Raw genomic sequence first — 19,354 nt, 5'->3', positions numbered from 1 at the left:
TTTGGTTCCGTTTTGTCTGTTTTTTTCTTCCTCTTCTTCTGCCAAAATAGCAGTTTTTGCTTAACCGTGCACTTTCGCTTTTCGCGAAACTTGGCAATATGGTAGAGGGCTACATGCCAAACGGTGAGGACGCGAAGACCACGACCATTGGCCAAAGGGTGGCGCTATATCACTCAATTCAGTCAGCAATAAAACTTTGATATGCAATATGCATCATGCCGAGAAACTTTCATGTCTTTCATGACTTTTGACCTGTGACCTTTAGATCTCCCACCATTTTAAATTATATAAAAAACAGTAAAAATCTATCTCTACTTTGATCAAACTACACGATACATTTCTACACATAGGCCTATATTGACAAAAAATGCTTTTATGAGCCAATGCAAATTGCTGTTTTATGAACATTCTTCTTACATTCTGCCCCTAATAGATGCATGCAGTCACATGTTTATGAAACCTTACAGTTTGGTAGAGGATCATAATCAGGCCAAATAGCACTGACGCCATTCTTACTCCAATTGGCCAGACTTTCCAGCTGTTCCCAATAGCTTGATTTAATCAGAGTGTAGAGTAGGAGAGTAGCGACACGCTTTGATCTCGCCGCAAAGCGGGTGCCTTATGGGCTATAGTTCCAAACATTGCTCCTATGGCTGGAACTATCCCAGTGACCGGATAAACGTCAAATGATTAAAATGCGTACAGCTGTTAACGTGACAAAGTTTGAGATATGTAGGAGGGCTGGCCTGCAACACAATGTGAGAGTCGTGCAAAAAAAAAAAAAATGCAACACAACAACAAACACAGGCCCACTAATTCCACACACAGAGTAGAATGTTACCCATTGCTTTAATTTAATACATGGTAGAAATAATATTTGCATCCCCACAAAGATAAGTTCCGTTAGCATCCGACTTCATTATGAGATAACGAGTTACATAAGGTATGCAGTATACATATAGTGCAAACAGAAACAAAGATATTTACATAATAACAATATGCACATGTACCATAACCCTCTCTCTGTACATATTCAAACATTAGAGAACAGACAACATGGAAATGTGAAGTGCTTTCATATGACATTGAGATAAGAAATGTAATGACTGTAACAGTTACTATCATCTCTGTGATGCGTTTATTTTATGCTGCCGCGTACAGTATGGGACAGATGGATATTTGGCACGTGGATACGTCTGTTCTACCTAGCGACACGGGGAAGCACTGGTGTGATTGGCAGAAACTTGCTATAGCACGGCCTTTGATTGGTTGAACTCGAGTCGCAGACAGAAAACGTGTGGTCATGTGACATTATGAATTATTTGTTTATAGTTAAGTGAATAATTCGTTTCGGATCTGCCATGCCTGCAAAACATAGCAGATCTACAAGCTCACAACGCGTCACAAGGCACCGCATTGTGAGCTTGTAGATCTGCGCTTTTCGTGCACGCAACTAAAAGGTCGAGTTAACAGTTAAGTGATCCTTTTTATCGCTTAATCTGCCCGAAAAAAAGTATATCGAACTATTGTCATGACCCAAAAAACGAGAATATTATGGCTGATAATTTACTCGGAATTAATCTCTTGATTTTTCGCTGCAAGTAAAGGTAGGCCTATGAGGCATCAGATATATGAATAGTTTAAATGCAAATGACTTCGTCGGCGGTCATGATGGTTTATTGGTCTCGCTGCCCCTGGCGGGGAACGGCCTTAAATAAAACAATCAGGCTGAAGATGATAGTCAGGTGGAACTGCTAAACCCCTGCTGTGGTTACATAGCATTATAGTAGTGTGTCTGGGGGTGCACACGCAGATCCGACACACCAAAGGTCCGAAGCACGGGGACACGCGATGCGAAAATGCGACGGTCCGACATGCGCTGCTCCCGTGCTTGCGGTTATGGTTAGGTTAGGGATTGAGGTTCCGTATCGAATAGTATGTCGGAACTAAAGCCTAGTATGTACCCGTGTGTCTGGCGGTCGGCAACATAGACCTTTGGTAACGTTTTTTCACGGACGTCGTATGGCTAAAGTAATTACGGAAGAACTACGGTTGAACGGAATCATTTCGCGAAACGTCCTTGTGATAATAACACCAACGCTATGTCTCTCTCTGCTAAAGGACAGTTACCGTGTTCCGTCAGGAAAAGGTCCAAGTCTTTCCATTCATGTTGTTCGATGTGGCAAAAGGATCCACACAGACATTCACACACCGGCCGTGAAATGATTATTTGGCACCGTTTCATCTCCTGCTGCTGAAGCGGCGTAGTTATATCGATCGGCTTATTGAACTACAGTTATAGTTACTGGCTGGTTATTGCTGACGAGTTTTATCAAAACGGTTGATCTAAACGACGGGGAACGAATGAGTGCATCTGGTTCTACAGTATATATTCATGCAAGGTGTGTTGTCATCGTTGCAATGCAATATAGTGGCTGGTGGTGCTTTTACAGACATCCACTGATGTTCACAGCGTCATTCACTCATCATTTCACCATGGATTGTAGCTGTAATGATTTTTTTGTTTTGTTCTTAGCAACGTTAACGTCTTTTTTTTCATCTCAAGTTCAACTAAACATCTTGTTACTCACTAGCTACCCACATGGTTTAAAGGTATTGTGACATTAAAAAAAAGTTTTTGTAATTTTTCTTAATTTTTGTTTTCTGAGCTCAATTGCACCAAAAAAAAACCCTGAACTTTTAACATTCAGTAGATTGTCTGTGGTTTTCTGGCTCAAACAGGTGCTCCGAGTTTCCTGCAGTTTGTGATGTAAGAGACAGAAAATCCCATATAGATGAGATTTGCCAGCAGATGTCACCATTTTCACCGTTTTGCCTGTTCTCGTTGCAGCTCAAAAAGGCTTCCAAACCCCAGAGAAAACTCCAGACCACAGAAAATCCACTGAATGTTCAAAATTTAGGTTTTTATGGTGTAATTGAGGCCATAAAACCTAAAGGAAAAACGAAAAAGAAAATGTATGTCATAAAACCTTTAATCACTTCATAGAAATGCTTTAGCGTGGGTAGATACTGTAGGTACAACCCCCGACACGGGGGTGGGGGGATTGGGGGGGGTAGTACACTTACGCAACATCCAAAGACACACACACACACATACTGTACACTCAATCTATTGCTAATACAAAAAGGGTGATTTAAAAAACGCTTGCGAAAATAGCCGATCTACAAGCTTTGTAGATCTGCTATTTTTTTGGGCATGTGGGATCATGTCTAAATCAAGCGTGACCTGTCCTCGTTGACATTAGCGGACACACAGCGCCGCCAAGTGGTGCTGGTGTGGCAAAAAATACATCATCTATGCTGGATTTTTCCATGTGCCATGAAATATTTTTGTCTCATCGGCGCCGCTCCGTTTACTTTATTATTATTTTTTTAGATTTAGACGTAAAAAAATGTAACAGCGTAGATAACCCCATTTAGGAGGACAGTTTTCTGAAAAATCTCTGTTTCTATATCAGTGATTTTCAAACCATTTCATGTCAAGGACCCCCAAAAATGTAATTGGCCACATACCTCCATCTCAAAATATTTTGTTCCAGGGACCACCAGAAGAAGCAAAGATTTGAGTTAAAATCGTTCGTTCGTGAAAGAATATATATTCAATGATTTGCGCCTCATTTTCAAGATCTTTCAAAAAAAATAGCAGATCTACAAGCTCGTAGCGCGGCACTCGGACTCGGTGCCGTGCTACGAGCTTGTAGATCTGCTATTTTTTTTCAATAGCTAAAGTATAACATAATGCTTAAAAACACCAAAAGGGGTTTCCAGACCGTCCTGAATGGGTTTAACTACAGGTGTCTCTAAGTAAATTATTCACTATTCACGCCTCGACACACACATGTCTCGAACGTTTGTACCTTGCTGGTTGTGGTTGTATTGTCATGACATGAACGTTTGTCTCCCCCCCCCCCCCCTGTACCTCGCCGGTTGTGGTTGTATTGTCATGGACGTACGTCAGGAGGGGAGGGGGGGGATGTGCATACTGCAAAAGTCTCTGGGGCGCTACAGGGAAGCTCCTCTTATCTATTGCAGGAAGAACACAGTCTTTGGTCGCGGTTTTCATCATTAATATCAGAGTTATTAGAATAGAGGGTATGCGCGTGACATCATCATCATCATCGTCATACCCGGAAGTTAATCGAGTTGGCAAAAAAAACGTACAGTTTCTTGGCCTTGATGACAGCCCAATACATCCAAACAGAAACGTCTGACTGCATTAAACGGCGTTAAACTCGCTTTGCCACTCACTTTATGCATGCGCATACCCTCTATATTCACAACTTACATTATCCGTCATCGTTTTGTAGAAAAGAAAAAAAAGCGCATAAACATGCTGTGAGTGCAGTGAGTGTGCACGTGTGTGTGGGTGTGTGTGCGCGCGTTTCTAGATGTATTTATTTAGTTGTAGTTTTGGTGAATCCTCCGTCAGCTAAAACCAACTTCCCGTTGAATCTGGATGGAGAAGGTGTGACCTTCACCTGCGTTATGTCTATTACACTACATGCTCATGCCAGTGGTCGCTGTGCTAATGCAGCGGATTGTGTGTGTGTGTGTGTGTGTGTGTGTGTGTGTGCACAGTTCGTCAGTGGAAGCGTCCCATAGCCTCGGCAGCCTTCACCCTCACTACTGCATCTGGATCCTGTAACAACATGACCAGTCCTGCACACGTGCACACGCACGCACGTGAACACACGCAAACACACACACACACACGCACACACACACGAAGATCAGTCCCCGCAAACCATTAACCCATTAAGAAGTCAGGATTTATAAGACATGATCTGTAGAGTTTTCAGAAAAATGCAACTCCCCTCTCCCCCTGCCTCTCTCTCTCTCTCTCTCTTTGTGTAATTAGCAGGCAACAGTGCAACACTATCTCTCTCTCTCTGTTTCTGGCACAACAGTGCCACTTTTGCCCCTACTGGTACTCTAAACATAGTTACAGTCATATAGGTTAGGACGGACCTTGCTGTTCCTTGGAGTGGTTGCACCCATAGACATATATACATAGACGCCCTTTCCGGCTCTGAGGCGCGTGTCACCAATTGAAGGCGGAAGCATTAGCGGAAGCAAGGCAGAAGCTTGTCAAGCTTCCGCATGCGTAACATAAGTCCCGGAAAAGACGCGCTGTGATTGGCCAGTAGTCACTTGAGTGACAGCGAGAGACATGGAGGAGTCGCATGAGTGACGTCACTTGGGCAGCGACGCAGTCGCCTTCAGCAAATGCCTTCAGCACTTCTAAATAAGAAAGCTGCAGAGAACTGTTGCTTTGTGTTCACTCTTTAATGTTTTCCGTTAGTAATCTAATCCCCCCCTGGCTCTGATGTTGTATTGTTAATAACTTTGTTGTTTGTGTTTGTTTGTTTGTCTTGTTTTGTATTGTAATGTATATTGTCATGACTGTTATAAAGATTTGTTAAAAAAAAAAAAAAAGCCTTCAGCACTGCACTTCCGCCTTCATTGGGATACACGTCGCTCCAATGAACTGCAGCAGCAAATGAGGCATCTATTTCTTATAATATCTATGGTTGCACCACTCAAAAACTACAGTATGTCAGTGGTGCCTAAAAACCTTTCCATGTCAAGGACCGCCACAATTATTTATGTATTTGGCCGCCGACCTCCATATCAAAATATTTTGTTCCAGGAACCCAATCAAAGATTTGAGTTAGAAATGTTTGCTTTAAAATAATATACTGTAAATAAGTGTATACTGTACACAAAGATTTGCCAAACATTTTCAAAAAATGGCAGATCTGCTCATTTTGAATAGCCAAAGTATAAAATAATGCTTTTTAGCTAAAGTAAAAGATGACACAGATGCATTCCTGGTCTTCATGGCTTAAATAAAACCTGAGACTGGGTGAATTTCTATGAGAAGGTGTACCTTTAGTGAGGGTTCCCATGTTAACCCATTTTGGGCGGGAACCCCTTTTGGTGTTAGCATTATGTTATGCTTTAGCTATTGAAAAATAGCAGATCTACAAGCTCATAGCGCGCCACCGAGTGGCGCGCTATGAGCTTGTAGGTCTGCTATTTTTGAAAAATTGAAGAACGACTGACATAGTAACATAGCTTTTTCAGAAAACTGTCAGGATGTAGAAGACATTTTTAGAATCTGATCTCAGGTCAAAATGGGTTAAATACCTACCCTACCCTACCCTACCCTACCCTACCCTACCCTACCCTACCCTACCCGGTCAAGTGGTTTCCCCAAATTCAAGGTACCAAAAGTTAGCTCTGAACTTGGTAGATCTGCTTTTGGGTTCTGTGGCCCTAATACATGGAACGACCTGCAAACTACATTAAAATGGACCACATTGGTGTTTTAAGACCTTGGTGAGCTGAGCACAGACCCCCACAATATGTAACTGTTTTTAGATAGTTTTGAAATTTATCTTAGCTTTTTTATTTGTAAACTTATGTAATTCACATGTATACCTTTTGTTTTTCTTTTCCTGATCTTCCGATGTATTGTGATGTTTTTATTTTCTATATGATATTATGTTGTTGTATTGAATTATATTGTATTGTATTACTCGACGACACTGAAAATGAGTTTGATTACTCAGTGTAATTTCGAGAATAAACAAAACTTGAATGCAAATGTGGAGGTGTACCTCTGTATATGTTTCTTTTCCCTTTTTACCTCCCTCATGATGAATTCCTGTTCTGTTCTTTGACTATATAGAAGTGTCTATTTGTACGTCTCTAAATGTTTTGATGAAAATTGTGGACCCTCTTGTAAACAAGTGTAATGCTTAATTGGGTCGTCCACTCACAGTTAACAGTCTTTGTATTGAGTTTGTGCTTGAAATGTACTGTAATTCTGCAAACCGTTAATAAATATTTCAATCAATCAATCAATCAATCAATGAAAACCTTTAGTGATGGTTCCAATGTTAAATGTGGAGGTATAGGTGTACCTTTAGTGATGGTTCCCATGTTGAGTTGAGACAGCAGCTCTTCTGGAATGTTCCCCAGCAGGAAGCCTGAAGGACAACATCAATACTTTATATCAGTGGTGTTTTCAACCCCTTTCACATCAACGTCCATTATTTATTTTTTTCAATTTACGTTTTATTGAATTTTAATCAAACATACATGAAAACGAAACGACTGACAATTGACAATACATACAACCGAAAACAAAACAAGACAATATACGTACAATACACACAAGGGGAGATGTCTGCCTCTCTTCTATATCGATGATCATTCATAATACATAAGTACCTCAAACAGGTGCATATGTAGGTTAAACAGGTTTAACTGAAACTATACAAAATCAGGTCTTATGGTAGAAACATGAGTAATCCATCTAAACCAGTTATCTGTGAAGACTTCAACTTGACCTCTGAAGCTGAATGTAATTCTCTCCATAATAAATATACTATAGATTAAATCAATCCATTCATTCATAGTTGGTATAACATTTGTAAGCCACTTTCTTGTTAAGGCTTTTTTGGATGCCACCAGCAGTACCCTCAGTAGATACTGATCCTGCTTTGCAAATTGAAGTCCTTCCAGATCTGCAAGATACATGGTTTTAAAATCAAAAGGAATGTCAACACCAAAAACTGCTTCCAGGACACTGTGGACACTTCTCCAAAATGGAACCACAGAAGGGCAACTCCAGAACACATGAAAATGATTCGCCAATGTTTCCCCACAGAGTCTCCAACAGTCCGACTGATACGTGTAATGTCTTTTCTGGGCTGGAGTGCAAAATAAACGACTCACATTTTTCCAGCTGAAACAACGTCCATTATTTGTTCTGAATTTGAGCCACGGACCACCATTTGATGAATATTTGGTGCCTCTCAGACCCAATTTTTTTTATTGTTACTTTCTTGATTTTACATAATTCCAATCTTCCACAGGAAATCTGAGACTTGAAAGGATTTCATGGTTTGTTTAACTGGCCTACTTGGAACGATGCAAGTTGGAAATGAATGACCCACCCAGTTATTATGTCTGTGTCCCTTTTATGCCCATATATGGAGTTCTTTGTCAGGCATGCCCAAATATGGAGTCTATGCATTATGTCAGAACATCATTGTGATGTCAGAACAGGCCAGCTCCATATATGGAGATCTAGGGGGTGATGAGGTGTGATCAATTGTCCGGATCCCGGGGCAGAGGCTTTTGTGCTGGTTCTGGACAACCGGCTATCCGACGGACTCGACACCGGGCACTGCACTCCCTGTGGGGGTGTGGAACGCCTGTGGGGGTGTGGAAGTCGGTGGGGGCGAACGGTTTCCGAGTTACGTGGATTACATAATGTACGTATTGTACATAAACACGTACAGACTTGGTGCATTTTATAGGTTGATAGGAAGGGAGTCCTGGTTGTTATGGTAATTGTCGTCAGTAAGAAGTCCATATATCCGAGGCGGGGTTGGCGAAAGGGCCTTTCTGTACGGAGTTTGCATGTTCTCCCCGTGTCCCCTAGGGTAGATACCCTCACAAAAACATGCAGTAATCCTGGTCTCTAAACAAACTGCCTCCCCCTGGCCAGCCGGGGCGCCTGATGGAGGGGAAAGAAACTGGTTGGAATAACGTGTTCCTTCCACGGGCTACGTCCAACCAGGGAAACTCCCCCCTGTCAGGTGTAAAGGAGCAACTTGGACACTCTGGCAGGAAGGAAGCATGAGTTCAAGTCCGTTGCTCTCCCCATGTCCCCCATATATGGGGACTAGGTTGGCGGAGGGTGTGTAGAGAGCCCAGGATCACATTAGATAATTGGCACAGGGGTGAAAAAATGGGTTACAAAATCAAGGGATAAAAATTAAGAAGTCCATATATGGGTATATGGGTTACGACTGACTGTCTATAACTCCATATATGGAGCTGACTGACACATCCAAGTCTGTCCTCAGGGATTCCATATTTAGGCATGGCTGCCTCATCTCGCGTCAGCACAGGACAACAGGACTCGTCTTCTTCAAGACCATTATATTCAAGACTCTACCTTCGAGACCCTGAACTTACAGGACGAGAAATCAGTACGACCTCCGGGACTCGTAACCTCTGGATACTAACAGCCCTCTACAGACAGAACCATGGAGGAACCAGGCCCAGCTGGGTCCAGAACCGACCGGAGCCAGTATGAGGAAACAGGAGGAGGAGAAGAAGAGGAGGATAAAGGAGGTGTAGAGGAGCGCTCCTCCTCCTCCGTGGCGGTGGGGGTCACTTGGTGCGACTCCACTCCTCTCCTGTTCCGCGCGGCCGACGTGAAGGCGGCCCGCTCCCTGGGCGTGGTAGGAACCCCGGCGGGCTCCCTGGCCCGCCAGCCCAGGCAGAACAAGCGCCTGGGGAGGCCCCTGCTGCTCCTGCACGAGGAGGCGCGTCTGCTGGCCGAGCTGGGCGGGGCCAGGGCCAGGGCCGGCGGCGTGGAGGAGGCAGTGCTCCCTACCGGGCGCGACGAGGGAGGCGAGGACGAGGAGGAGGAAGAAGGGGAGGTGCAGAAGAGGAGGAGGAAACGGTACGAGGAGCGGCAGGAGAGCAGCTACGAGGAGCAGTGTGTCCTGGCGTTGGAGGACAGGAAGAGGGCGCTGCTCGCGGCTCCTCCTCCGCAGACGGACGGAGGAGGTCGGCAGAAGCAGCAGGCCGTGGAAGAACGTCTGAGGCGTTTGGAGCAGAGCTTCACGTTCCCTCGCTTGGCCATGTCCGTCCAGCTGAACACGGCCAGAGCCGCCCCGGGCCCGGACCACCTCCAGACCGGCGGCCTGGACCACCGGACGACGTCCGACGAGACCCGCTACCGGGTGTTCAGGGACCTGCGAGCTCGAGGGTTCTTCCTGACGCCGGCGGGGAAGTTCGGAGGAGACTTCCTGGTGTACCCTGGCGACCCGCTGCTCTTCCACGCCCATTACATTGCGGTGTGCGTGCGGCTCCACGAGCGCCTGTCCCCCGGCGACATCCTGTCGGTGGCTCGGCTCGGTTCCGCCGTGAAGAAGACGGTCCTGCTGTGTTCCTACGTCGGCGGTCCGGAGGACGAGGACGGACGGGGAGGACGCGTCCTGTACACGTCCTTACAGTGGAGTGGGATGGTCTGACCAACAGGCCATTCATTCATCAGTCTGCTCCGTACCGAGCTCAGAAATTACATTAGAATTTCATTGCTATTAACCCATTTTGACCTGAGATCAGATTCTAAAAAATGTCTTCTAAATCCTGACAGTTTTCTGAAAAAGCTATGTTTCTATGTCAGTCGTTCTTCGACTTTTCAAAAATAGCAGACCTACAAGCTCGTAGCGCGCCACTCGGTGGCGCGCTATGAGCTTGTAGATCTGCTATTTTTCAATAGCTAAAGCATAACATGATGCTTTAAAACACCAAAAGGGGTTCCCGCCCAAAATGGGTTAAACCATGGCAGATTTTCGATTGTTAGATTTTGCATCTTAAAACATTACATGTCAGAATTGGTCAGTAGTACCGTCATATCCACAAGAGGGCGCTCACAGCCCGATTGTGAAGAACAGACAGGTTGTGGCAGGAGGGAGGGAGAAGGTCTTCTCACCTATGAACATGGCTGCTCCTCCTCGCACCTCAGCCCAGTTGCTCTTGAAGAACTGAATCACCGAGATGTGGTAGAAGTTCAACATGCCGGGAAAGTCCTGGATCTAACACACATATTACACACATGCACACACACACACACACACACACACACTTACAAAATTAGCGATACTTTCAACATTTCATTGCCTGTGTGTGTGTGTGTGTGACAGTGTTGTTTTTGGCATCAAATTTTGATTTTAGTTTTAGTCATAGTCTCTCCAATAGTTTTAATTTAGTTTCAGTCACATTTTAGTCACCTGGAATGTTTTAGTGTTAGTCTAGTTTTAGTCGACTAACATATCATAAGAATCTAGTAGACTGAATCTACAATTGAATTTTGATGGGCCTTGATGCCGTCGTAATGACTGATGATTTTACACTTGCTGAAAATAGCCGATCTACAAGCTCACAACGTGTCGCAGCGCGACGCGTTGTGAGCTTGTAGATCGGCTATTTTCAGCATGCAACCAAGTGAAAAAGGACTCATACTGGATCTCTTGTCCACTAGTCCCTTCCTAACATTTTAGTCTAGTTTTTATTTGTTGACGAAATTGTCAGTATATTTAGTCTTAGTTTTAGTCATCATAGCTTAGTTTTCATTTAGTTTCCATGTAGTTTTCGTCAGTGAAAAAAGGTAGTCGACGAACATTTTTCGTCTTAGTTTTAGTCGACGAAATCAACACTGCTGTGTGACTGACTGTGTGTGTGTGTGTGTGTGTGTGTGTGTGTGTGTGTGTGTGTGTGTGTGTGTGTGTGTGTGTGTGTGTGTGCGTGCGTGTCTCTCACCAGGTACTTGGTGAGGTCGTTGATAAACTCCCCGTAGTGCAGGCTCTTGTCTTCATGGAGGTGTGTCTGGAACATGTTGGTGATCTGATCTGAGCCCACTACAGGAGCACACACACGCATCGCATACTTGCACGCCTGGACGCGCACACGCATGCACGCACACACACACACACATACAGTACACACACACACACACACAGAGGAGTATTGAAATACAGTGGGGTCAGAGCGCAAAAGCTTGCATCGAAATGCGCTACAGAAAAAACGCTTGATGCCTGATGCATGGAGTTGAAACTTGAGTCAAAATATGAAATGTTCCTATTTCCAGTGATGTAAAAAGGTTTTCAATGTAATGAGTCCCGGGATGCAGGGATGGTCTTTTAGATGAGTCCCAGGGACATTTTATATGAGTCCCACTTCAACAACGTTAGGAGTCATATTTTGCCATTTTTACAAATTGCAGCATTTAACACCCATTTCATTTTATATGGTTATAATGTGGTTATATTCATGTGGAAAACAGAAGAAGAAATGATTATGATAACTAAAGCTAGCAAAATAAACTAGAATAAAAAAACAGTACAGTAGTGCATCCCATGGATGCAGAGGTCGTAGTTTTATTGTGTCCCTTAACTATTGTTGTGGCTGATAATAATTCCCAATTAATTACTCATGCCGGCAGGCTAAACCTGGGAGCTAAAACAATATGTAATGACGCGCCACAAACAATGATAAAATGATTCATAGCCAAACGAGCTCATAAGTTTAAAATGTTTATATATAGTTCAGTGCACCAAATATTACAATACAATTTCAATAAATAAATATGTAATAAATATGTGCAAAGAATCAATAATCAAACAGTGAGCAAAACCAATTGTGAATGAACCAAAGTTATCAATAAAGTGCGAGTGCGGTCAACAAAAAGTATCGCTCCCAGCTCACCCTGCCTCCAAGTTCAACAGTCCCTAGAGTGAGCTGGTAGACGCCTATATTTGTGACCTATCTGGTGGCCACCCACAGAGGCACTCCCACTGTCTCCCACCAATAATGGAGCGTCAATACGGTGCCCACACCCATCACCAACTAAGTGAGAATAACCATAGGCTAAGCACTCTTTGGCTCCTACAACTATAGACTGCGTTTTGGGATGCAAAATGCACCCTATTTTAATCTCTGTATTGCCATACTTGAAAAAGACCAATAGCGGTCAAAACGTTGTACTGTATGTCCTTCCTGCTGCGATTGTGAATGAATACTTGGAGCATTACAAAAGTGAGTTGCGGGCCTTTGCTTTTCTTGAAATGTTCCTATTTCCTAGTACCACAGCCACAGGAAGGAGCGCTGTGACTCAACGCCTGGCGACCACAGGAAGGACCACTGTGACTCAACGCCTGGCGAGCCACAGGAAGGACCACTGTGACTCAACGCCTGGCGAGCCACAGGAAGGAGCGCTGTGACTCAACGCCTGGCGAGCCACAGGAAGGAGCGCTGTGACTCAACGCCTGGCGACACAGGAAGGAGCACTGTGACTCAACGCCTGGCGAGCCACAGGAAGGAGCACTGTGACTCAACGCCTGGCGAGCCACAGGAAGGAGCGCTGTGACTCAACGCCTGGCGAGCCACAGGAAGGAGCGCTGTGACTCAACACCTGGCGACCACAGGAAGGAGCACTGTGACTCAACGCCTGGCGAGTCACAGGAAGGAGCACTGTGACTCAACGCCTGGCGAGTCACAGGAAGGAGCACTGTGACTCAACGCCTGGCGAGTCACAGGAAGGAGCGCTGTGACTCAACGCCTGGCGAGTCACAGGAAGGAGCGCTGTGACTCAACGCCTGGCGAGTCACAGGAAGGAGCGCTGTGACTCAACGCCTGGCGAGCCACAGGAAGGAGCGCTGTGACTCAACGCCTGGCGAGCCACAGGAAGGAGCACTGTGACTCAACGCCTGGCGAGCCACAGGAAGGAGCACTGTGACTCAACGCCTGGCGAGCCACAGGAAGGAGCGCTGTGACTCAACGCCTGGCGAGCCACAGGAAGGAGCGCTGTGACTCAACGCCTGGCGAGCCACAGGAAGGAGCGCTGTGACTCAACGCCTGGCGAGCCACAGGAAGGAGCGCTGTGACTCAACGCCTGGCGAGCCACAGGAAGGAGCACTGTGACTCAACGCCTGGCGACACAGGAAGGAGCGCTGTGACTCAACGCCTGGCGAGCCACAGGAAGGAGCGCTGTGACTCAACGCCTGGCGAGCCACAGGAAGGAGCGCTGTGACTCAACGCCTGGCGAGCCACAGGAAGGAGCACTGTGACTCAACGCCTGGCGAGCCACAGGAAGGAGCGCTGTGACTCAACGCCTGGCGAGCCACAGGAAGGAGCGCTGTGACTCAACGCCTGGCGAGCCACAGGAAGGAGCGCTGTGACTCAACGCCTGGCGAGCCACAGGAAGGAGCGCTGTGACTCAACGCCTGGCGACACAGGAAGGAGCGCTGTGACTCAACGCCTGGCGAGCCACAGGAAGGAGCACTGTGACTCAACGCCTGGCGAGCCACAGGAAGGAGCACTGTGACTCAACGCCTGGCGACACAGGAAGGAGCGCTGTGACTCAACGCCTGGCGAGCCACAGGAAGGAGCGCTGTGACTCAACGCCTGGCGAGCCACAGGAAGGAGCGCTGTGACTCAACGCCTGGCGACACAGGAAGGAGCGCTGTGACTCAACGCCTGGCGACACAGGAAGGAGCACTGTGACTCAACGCCTGGCGACACAGGAAGGAGCACTGTGACTCAACGCCTGGCGAGCCACAGGAAGGAGCACTGTGACTCAACGCCTGGCGAGCCACAGGAAGGAGCGCTGTGACTCAACGCCTGGCGACACAGGAAGGAGCGCTGTGACTCAACGCCTGGCGACACAGGAAGGAGCACTGTGACTCAACGCCTGGCGACACAGGAAGGAGCACTGTGACTCAACGCCTGGCGAGCCACAGGAAGGAGCACTGTGACTCAACGCCTGGCGAGCCACAGGAAGGAGCGCTGTGACTCAACGCCTGGCGAGCCACAGGAAGGAGCGCTGTGACTCAACACCTGGCGACCACAGGAAGGAGGGCTGTGACTCAACGCCTGGCGAGCCACAGGAAGGAGCGCTGTGACTCAACGCCTGGCGAGCCACAGGAAGGAGCGCTGTGACTCAACGCCTGGCGAGCCACAGGAAGGAGCGCTGTGACTCAACGCCTGGCGAGCCACAGGAAGGAGCGCTGTGACTCAACGCCTGGCGACACAGGAAGGAGCGCTGTGACTCAACGCCTGGCGACACAGGAAGGAGCACTGTGACTCAACGCCTGGCGACACAGGAAGGAGCACTGTGACTCAACGCCTGGCGAGCCACAGGAAGGAGCACTGTGACTCAACGCCTGGCGAGCCACAGGAAGGAGCGCTGTGACTCAACGCCTGGCGAGCCACAGGAAGGAGCGCTGTGACTCAACACCTGGCGACCACAGGAAGGAGGGCTGTGACTCAACGCCTGGCGAGCCACAGGAAGGAGCACTGTGACTCAACGCCTGGCGAGCCACAGGAAGGAGCGCTGTGACTCAACGCCTGGCGAGCCACAGGAAGGAGCGCTGTGACTCAACGCCTGGTACCACGCCCACAGGAAGGAGCGCTGTGACTCAACGCCTGGCGAGTCACAGGAAGGAGCGCTGTGACTCAACGCCTGGCGAGCCACAGGAAGGAGCGCTGTGACTCAACACCTGGCGACCACAGGAAGGAGGGCTGTGACTCAACGCCTGGCGAGCCACAGGAAGGAGCACTGTGACTCAACGCCTGGCGAGCCACAGGAAGGAGCGCTGTGACTCAACGCCTGGCGAGCCACAGGAAGGAGCGCTGTGACTCAACGCCTGGCGAGCCACAGACAGTCGTTAGCGTTCAGGCTCGTTTAAAGTATTCTATAAAAATGCGATGAGTGACGCTAGAGAGGAGCGCACACCAGAGGAAAAAGGTTTTTGTTAGCCAAATGCCACGGTGTGATGTGATCACTCCCCTGGAATGATTAAAACACTTCAACACTATACTAGACCATTGAACTGCTTATCTATCTGCTTATCTACCTACAAGTCTAAACTGACAGTGGCACATGAACGTGAAAATAATGCATACATTTTAAGTGACTATATACTTCATTTCAGATAGTGACAGTGATAACGATGACACACAGAAACGTGTGACTTTTCCACAAGGACCACATGGATACACTCCCACTCAGACAATTTCATTAATTCATTAGATAATATATAAAAACATTGTATCAATTCAATGCTTTATCATTTCAAAGCATAGTGTATTTTCCCAAAGTGTGAAAGGTGTGTGCGTGGTGTACCATGATCGTGTGTTGGGGTCGACCAGGTGTGTGTGCGTGCGTGCGTGCGTGTGTGTGTGTGCGACTGTGCGTGCTGTACCTTGACCACATGTGTGTTGGGGTCGACCAGGTGTGTGTGCGTGCGTGCGTGTGTGCGTGTGTGTGTGTGCGTGCGTGCTGTACCTTGACCACCTGTGTGTTGGGGTCGACCAGGTGTGTGTGCGTGCGTGCGTGCTGTACCTTGACCACCTGTGTGTTGCGGTCGACCAGGGGTGTGTGTGCGTGCGTGTGTGTGTGTGCGTGTGCGTGCTGTACCTTGACCACCTGTGTGTTGCGGTCGACCAGGTGTGTGTGTGTGTGTGTGCGTGCGTGTGTGCGTGCGTGCGTGTGTGCGTGCTGTACCTTGACCACATGTGTGTTGGGGTCGACCAGGTGCAACAGCAGGCTGACCAGGACGTTGTGGATCTGGTCTTTGAACACAGGCTCTCCTGAACCGAACTTGGACAGGTTCCCCAACAGCAGAATGGACGCACAGCGGATGTCATCGTTCTCCTGGAACCAACCAACCAACCAACACAGTTCCAGGTTTAACCCATTTAGGCCTGAAAAAATGTCTTCTAAATCCTCCAGTTTTCTGAAATACCCATGTTTCTATATCAGTGGTTCTCAATATTCCATGTCAAGGACCCCAACAATTCTATGTAATTGGCCGCCGACGCCCATCTGAAAATATGTTGTTCTAGGAACCCCCCAGAAGCAAAGATTTGAGTTAAAAATGTTAGTTCTGAAAAAATATATATTCCAAATTTGCGACACATTTTCAAAAAATTTCAAAAATAGCAGACCTACAAGCTCGTAGCGCGCCACTCGGTGGCGCGCTACGAGCTTGTAGATCTGCTATTTTGCAATAGCTAAAGTATAAATTAACAATGCTTAAAACACCAAGAGGGGTTCCCGCACAGAATGGGTTATGGTTAAACAGGTTACAGAGTGAACATAGTTAAAACAAAACAAATAAGACACTAACAATAATTAGTTTCAAGAACATCTCATTTCCATTGACCGTTTTGGTGGACCAAGTGCTGTGCAGAATATAGCAGGCCTATAAAACATAACGTACGTTCTCCAGGAAGGGCTTGATCTTCATGAAGATGTAGACCACCAGGAGATGGACGTTCTTCTTGTCCAGGTGGAGGAGGACTTTGGACAGTCCTGACATGGACTCCAGGGTGATCAACTTACCTGGACAGACAGACAGACAGACGGACAGGCAGACAGACATATGAGATATGAGAGGATGAGTTGTCATGACAACACGCTAGACTACACTAGACACCCAAAACTCAGAACGGAACATTATTGATATCATAACCGAGCGCATCGCTCCACAGGCTGGGGGCAACATTCAATGTCATTTCCGGTTGGGACCTCATCCAAAATGTCCCCCCTCATTATAGTGGATGAGACCGAAAACATGAATAACTCTTGATCTAAATCAATTCCGTCCAAGTCTAATCAAAGATTATGCTTTTGACGGCCCATCGCGGTCCCGTCGCTAGTCTTTACATCTAGCTACTTCAAGCTACTTCCCAAAATGGCACGGAGCCACCTTTAAATAGGTCCTGAAGAAACAAATCGCTGGGCGTCCTGATTTAATGGTTACAAATATACCCCAGGCGTTCGGGGTGTTAAAGGAGAATTCTGTGCTAGAAGGCTTTCTCACCTTTAGTTGCAGTTGTTTAGTCCCCAAAAAAGTGGTCCAGATGTTATTTTGTGCAAAAACGCATTATTGGCTATTTCCCCTACCCGACCATAAGCCCTCAATGGGGCGTTGGGTTTTAGTTCTAATTCGCTTATTTCCATCGCTCAAAAATAATTAAAAAAAAAATCCTCTCTTCATAATGTAAATAGTATGACAAGCGGCACACTTTACTCCACAGTAACGCCGTTGCTGTGTTCCAGCCGTAAAGGGCAAACTCTTGTCTATCGCGAGACTTTGTGAGCTCCATGCGAGTGGATGGAGCTGGCAGCGTCAACTCTCGTCTATCGCGAGACTTGGCCAGCTCCATGCGAGTGGATGGAGCTGGCAGCGTCAACTCTCGTCTATCGCGAGACTTGGCGAGCTCCATGCGAGTGGATGGAGCTGGCAGCGTCAACTCTCGTCTAACGCGAGACTTGGCCAGCTCCATGCGAGTGGATGGAGCTGGCAGCGTCAACTCTCGTCTATCGCGAGACTTGGCCAGCTCCATGCGAGTGGATGGAGCTGGCAGCGTCAACTCTCGTCTATCGCGAGACTTGGCGAGCTCCATGCGAGTGGATGGAGCTGGCAGCGTCAACTCTCGTCTATCGCGAGACTTCGTGAGCTCCATGTGAGTGGATGGAGCTGGCAGCGTCAACTCTCGTCTATCGCGAGACTTGGCCAGCTCCATGCGAGTGGATGGAGCTGGCAGCGTCAACTCTCGTCTATCGCGAGACTTGGCCAGCTCCATGCGAGTGGATGGAGCTGGCAGCGTCAACTCTCGTCTATCGCGAGACTTGGCCAGCTCCATGCGAGTGGATGGAGCTGTCAGCATCAACTCTCGTCTATCGCGAGACTTGGCCAGCTCCATGCGAGTGGATGGAGCTGGCAGAGGCTCACATGGCCTTCATCAGACTGACCAGTAGGCAGAGATGTCCCGCTGTCTGGCCATGTTCTTAGTTCTTACCTGGATCATCCTTCTCCTCCATGCCTGAACTCATAGCTGCCAACAACTCCTTAGCATACTTATTAACCTAGAGAGACAGAGAGAGAGATACAGAGAGAGAGAGAGAGAGAGACAGAAACAGAGACAGAGAGAGAGTGATAGAGAGACAGAGACAGAGAGAGAGAGAGAGAGATAAAGAGACAGAGACAGAGACACAGAGACAGAGAGAGAGAGATAGAGAGACAGAGAGACAGAGACAGAGAGAGAAAGAGACAGAGAGACAGAAAGACAGAGACTTAATGATGTTGATTGTTTTAAACAGATGAACCAAACAAGATGACAACTAGCAGATCTACAAGCTCACATTTGAATTGGTGTAGAATGGGGAAAAAACAGAGAGAGAGAGTGTGTGTGTGTGTGCGTGTGTGCGTGCGTGCGTGCGTGCGTGCGTGCGTGCGTGCGTGCGTGCGTGCGTATTCACCTTCTCCGGCGAGCCCACGGCCAGGTTCCCCAGGCCTCGTACGGCCAGCATGCGCACACCACAACACGGGTCAGAGATTCTCTCCATCATGTTGTTCATCAAGACATCCACCAGCATCAGCTCTGTCACCACATGGTGGTTCAACAACTGAGAGAGAGACACAGAGACACAGAGAGAGAGAGGGAGAGAGAGAGACAGAGAGAGACACCGAGAGAGAGAGAGAGAGAGAGAGAGAAAGACACAGACAGACAGACAGACAGACAGACAGACAGACAGACAGACAGACAGACAGACAGACAGACAGACAGACAGACAGAGACACATTTTCAATAATAATGTATACATTTTGGGGGCCTTGACACGATTTACACACGATTAATTGTCACACAGAAATGTGCGATTAATGATTTAATTGTGTTTTTGGCATTGGAAATTAGAACATTATGAATAGAAATTACATTTCTGTTTGGC

The 19,354-nt window shown here is 47.2% G+C and overlaps 2 protein-coding genes across 10 annotated transcripts in view; one reads left to right on the top strand and one right to left on the bottom strand.

Moving 5' to 3' along the window:
- Nucleotides 1-830: 830 nt before the first annotated feature.
- mroh1 (maestro heat-like repeat family member 1) overlaps nucleotides 831-19,354 on the bottom strand; it is a 102,142-nt gene continuing 83,618 nt past the window's right edge. For 8 of the 9 annotated variants that reach the window (XM_079502773.1, XM_079502775.1, XM_079502779.1 and 5 more), the window contains 8 exons: nucleotides 18,884-19,030; nucleotides 18,424-18,490; nucleotides 16,839-16,960; nucleotides 16,121-16,270; nucleotides 11,377-11,511; nucleotides 10,550-10,652; nucleotides 6,951-7,016; nucleotides 831-4,680 (listed from right to left, as the gene is read on the bottom strand). In XM_079502773.1, coding sequence (XP_079358899.1) covers nucleotides 4,604-4,680; nucleotides 6,951-7,016; nucleotides 10,550-10,652; nucleotides 11,377-11,511; nucleotides 16,121-16,270; nucleotides 16,839-16,960; nucleotides 18,424-18,490; nucleotides 18,884-19,030 — 867 coding nt within the window. In that variant the 3' untranslated portion in view covers nucleotides 831-4,603. The remainder of the gene's footprint in view (nucleotides 4,681-6,950; nucleotides 7,017-10,549; nucleotides 10,653-11,376; nucleotides 11,512-16,120; nucleotides 16,271-16,838; nucleotides 16,961-18,423; nucleotides 18,491-18,883; nucleotides 19,031-19,354) is intronic. The other variant, XR_013790151.1, reaches the window with a different exon arrangement.
- On the top strand, nucleotides 9,090-10,085 carry LOC306924337 (tRNA-splicing endonuclease subunit Sen34-like; the record flags this gene model as incomplete). Its single annotated transcript, XM_079502829.1, has 1 exon — nucleotides 9,090-10,085. One exon carries the CDS (start codon nucleotides 9,090-9,092, stop codon nucleotides 10,083-10,085), a length of 996 nt encoding a protein of 331 aa, XP_079358955.1.

Source organism: Electrona antarctica (assembly GCF_951216825.1).
Source record: "Electrona antarctica genome assembly, chromosome: 6".
Classification (NCBI taxonomy): domain Eukaryota; kingdom Metazoa; phylum Chordata; class Actinopteri; order Myctophiformes; family Myctophidae; genus Electrona; species Electrona antarctica.
This window is presented reverse-complemented; position numbering and strand designations above follow the sequence as displayed.